Source organism: Trypanosoma theileri (genome assembly GCF_002087225.1).
Source record: "Trypanosoma theileri isolate Edinburgh chromosome Unknown TM35_Tth_65_V1, whole genome shotgun sequence".
Taxonomy (NCBI): Eukaryota; Euglenozoa; class Kinetoplastea; order Trypanosomatida; family Trypanosomatidae; genus Trypanosoma; species Trypanosoma theileri.
This window is the reverse complement of record NW_021639907.1, coordinates 47,686-50,341: the sequence shown is the minus strand read 5'-3', so window position 1 is coordinate 50,341 and position 2,656 is coordinate 47,686. Positions and strand designations below refer to the sequence as shown.

At 44.6% G+C, this 2,656-nt stretch overlaps 1 protein-coding gene across 1 annotated transcript; it reads right to left on the bottom strand.

Annotated features, from left to right (window-relative positions):
- Positions 1–803: 803 nt before the first annotated feature.
- TM35_000651260 (calcium-binding protein) lies at positions 804–2,213 on the bottom strand (the record flags this gene model as incomplete). Its single annotated transcript, XM_029031099.1, has 1 exon — positions 804–2,213. The coding sequence occupies one exon, from the start codon at positions 2,211–2,213 to the stop codon at positions 804–806; it is 1,410 nt and encodes a 469-aa protein (XP_028877630.1).
- Positions 2,214–2,656: the final 443 nt, after the last annotated feature.

Sequence of the window (2,656 nt, the reverse complement as noted above, 5' to 3'; positions counted from 1 at the left end):
TAACAACGGAAAATCATTGTGTATTGAACATACCGTTCCCATATCTTTATTCTTGAAGTCCGTGCAGCAGTTTGTATATAATGAAAAAAAAGAATCATTCCATAAAAATGAACACACAAGACACACAAGGTGTATCAGGAATGCAAAAGAGAAAAACACAACTGCACATAACGTGCAATGAAATTATAATGAAACACACACACAAGGGAAAAACAATAAAATAAAAACAAACAAAAAGAAAGCCATGATCACCATGTGAATATGTTTGGGAGGCAAGAACACAACTCCCAGCAATAGGTGTGTCTTTCGTACAGAGCGAGCAGTAGGAATGATGCACACATGATGACAGTCCACACACACAAAAAGAAAAGGAGAAGGAGGGTTGGTAGTGTGTGTGTTTGTGTGTCTCGAACCTCCTGCCATTCTTCACATTTCAATCACAGCAATTAAAACACATTGGGATTGTATTCCATTCCCATGGGTAAAAGCAATAGTTATTAATATCACGGAACACACACACACATCACCAGGAGGACACAGTGAACGGCGGCAAAACAGAGCCCAGATAATAATGCCAACAAACAAAGAGGACAGTCCCCTCACAAAATGATGGTTTGTCATGTGATGAGTGTCATAGGGAGTCTAATAGATGTGTTCAGTAAAAAAATGCAAACAAGAGATTCATCAAACCGGAAGAAAAAAAAAGAAACATTAAAATCCAATAAAAAGAACAGTGCCCTTACAATGTATCCATATCCACTCAAACAAAGCTTTGCTGTGCAACTGTGTCATGGAATCACCGATCAGCATACGAGAGTGCAGCCCAACACAAACAGTACAAGAAGAATCAAGGAACTGTGTGCCAATGCAGGACTGCTGCTACCGTCTTTCTTCCTGGTTTTTTTCTCCCGTTTCGCCTCTTCTTCCCTAGCCGCCATTTCTGCGGCTCTTTTCGCCTCCTCCTCTTTTCTTGCCTTTTCTTCTGCATTTCTTTTCGCCTCCTCCTCTTTTCTCGCCCTTTCGTCTGCAACCCTTTTCGCCTCCTCCTCTTTCCTCGCCCTTTCATCTGCAACCCTTTTCGCCTCCTCCTCTTTTCTCGCCCTTTCATCTGCAACCCTTTTAGCCTCCTCCCGTTTTCTTGCCTCCTCTTCTGCATCCCTCCTCCTATCCTCCTCAATCTTTCTCTGCTTCGCTTTCTCCGTCCTCTCATCAAAATCCTTGATGTACTCTGCCTTGCCACTCGTTTCAGTGGTCCCTGAACGGGAGGAAGTGGTGGATGTGGTGTCCGACTTCAAATACTCCCTCAAATTCTTCTCTTGCACAACTCCCTTCTTCACTTCTGGCAGCGACTTTTGCCCAGGGGTGTCCTGACATTCGGTTCTTAAATCCCCCAATAACCTTCCAAAATCCTCACCCCAATCCACCCCGGCATTCAACCTGCAGACTTGCGTTCCGGCGCTGGCGTTACTGATGTCATCCAGGGCGGTAACGATTTTATTGTATTCCGTAACGACCGTTGCGACTCCCTCCCTCGTCGCATTATCCATGCAGACCACGCTGGAGTTCTTTTTCGCAATGTCCAAAAACCAGTCGACGCCCGCGTCCTTCCATTTCCCCCTCTCAAATTCCAAACCCTGACGGTATGGCGTACATATATATCGACTGGAACGAGCATTCTTAACCAGCTCCGCCACCTTTTCGACACTCGCATTGAATTCCCCAACCTTGTTACTAATATTATCCATGAATTCCTTGATCCTCGGGTCTCCGCACTCTATCGGCTGTGGGTCCGGCAATTCCACACCCACAACCCGAGAAAGTAGACCCACCCAACTGCTTTGCTCCTTTTTCAGACTCTTCACTTCAAGTTTCTTGAACTTCCTCACACCATAAAGAAAATGGACAGTTGTGTTCACGACGTCTCCAATACGAGTGATACTTTCGTTACAGACACTCACGTCATACCTCCATGTCTGCAGACACTTTTCAGCAGCCCCCAGCGAATGTCCCGCCTGTTCTATCAACTTCTTGTAGTGGTCTGAGCTGTAGTCCGCAAGATCTTTCAAATCTTTTAGAACCTTTTCGTCCGTGCAATTCACCTCCTCCTTCTCTTCGGGATCTGCCGGCCCACCCACCGCATATGCCACACACACACATTGCAGGAGCACCAATAGGTACACCACACGGCGCAGTTGGACGAACATCGTTGTCATGATTGTTACTGTGGTTTGCTTGGGTCTATGGTAACAAGGAAGAGGAAAAGGAAGCGAAAGAGACGCACATTTAACACACACTGCAGACAGTACACAACACAACAGCAATCAAACACAACCCAATGAGGGAACAACAGTAAACCACTCTCGCACAACAAAACACACCCAGAGTTACACAGATATTGAAACAACACCTTGAATTTAGAAGAAGTGGAAAACAAATGGTATCAAAACAATATTGAATAAACGTCTCTACACAGACACTCCAATATCTTACTCGGTATTCATACACAAACAAAGTGTGTCTGTATTCTCATTATAATAAAACCATTACCAGGCAGTTCGAATACCAAAATACACCAAAAACACAGTGTACGCCTGGCAACATACAAAAACAATACCACAGACAATCAGCAAAACAAAGAGACTGTACAATAATCAAC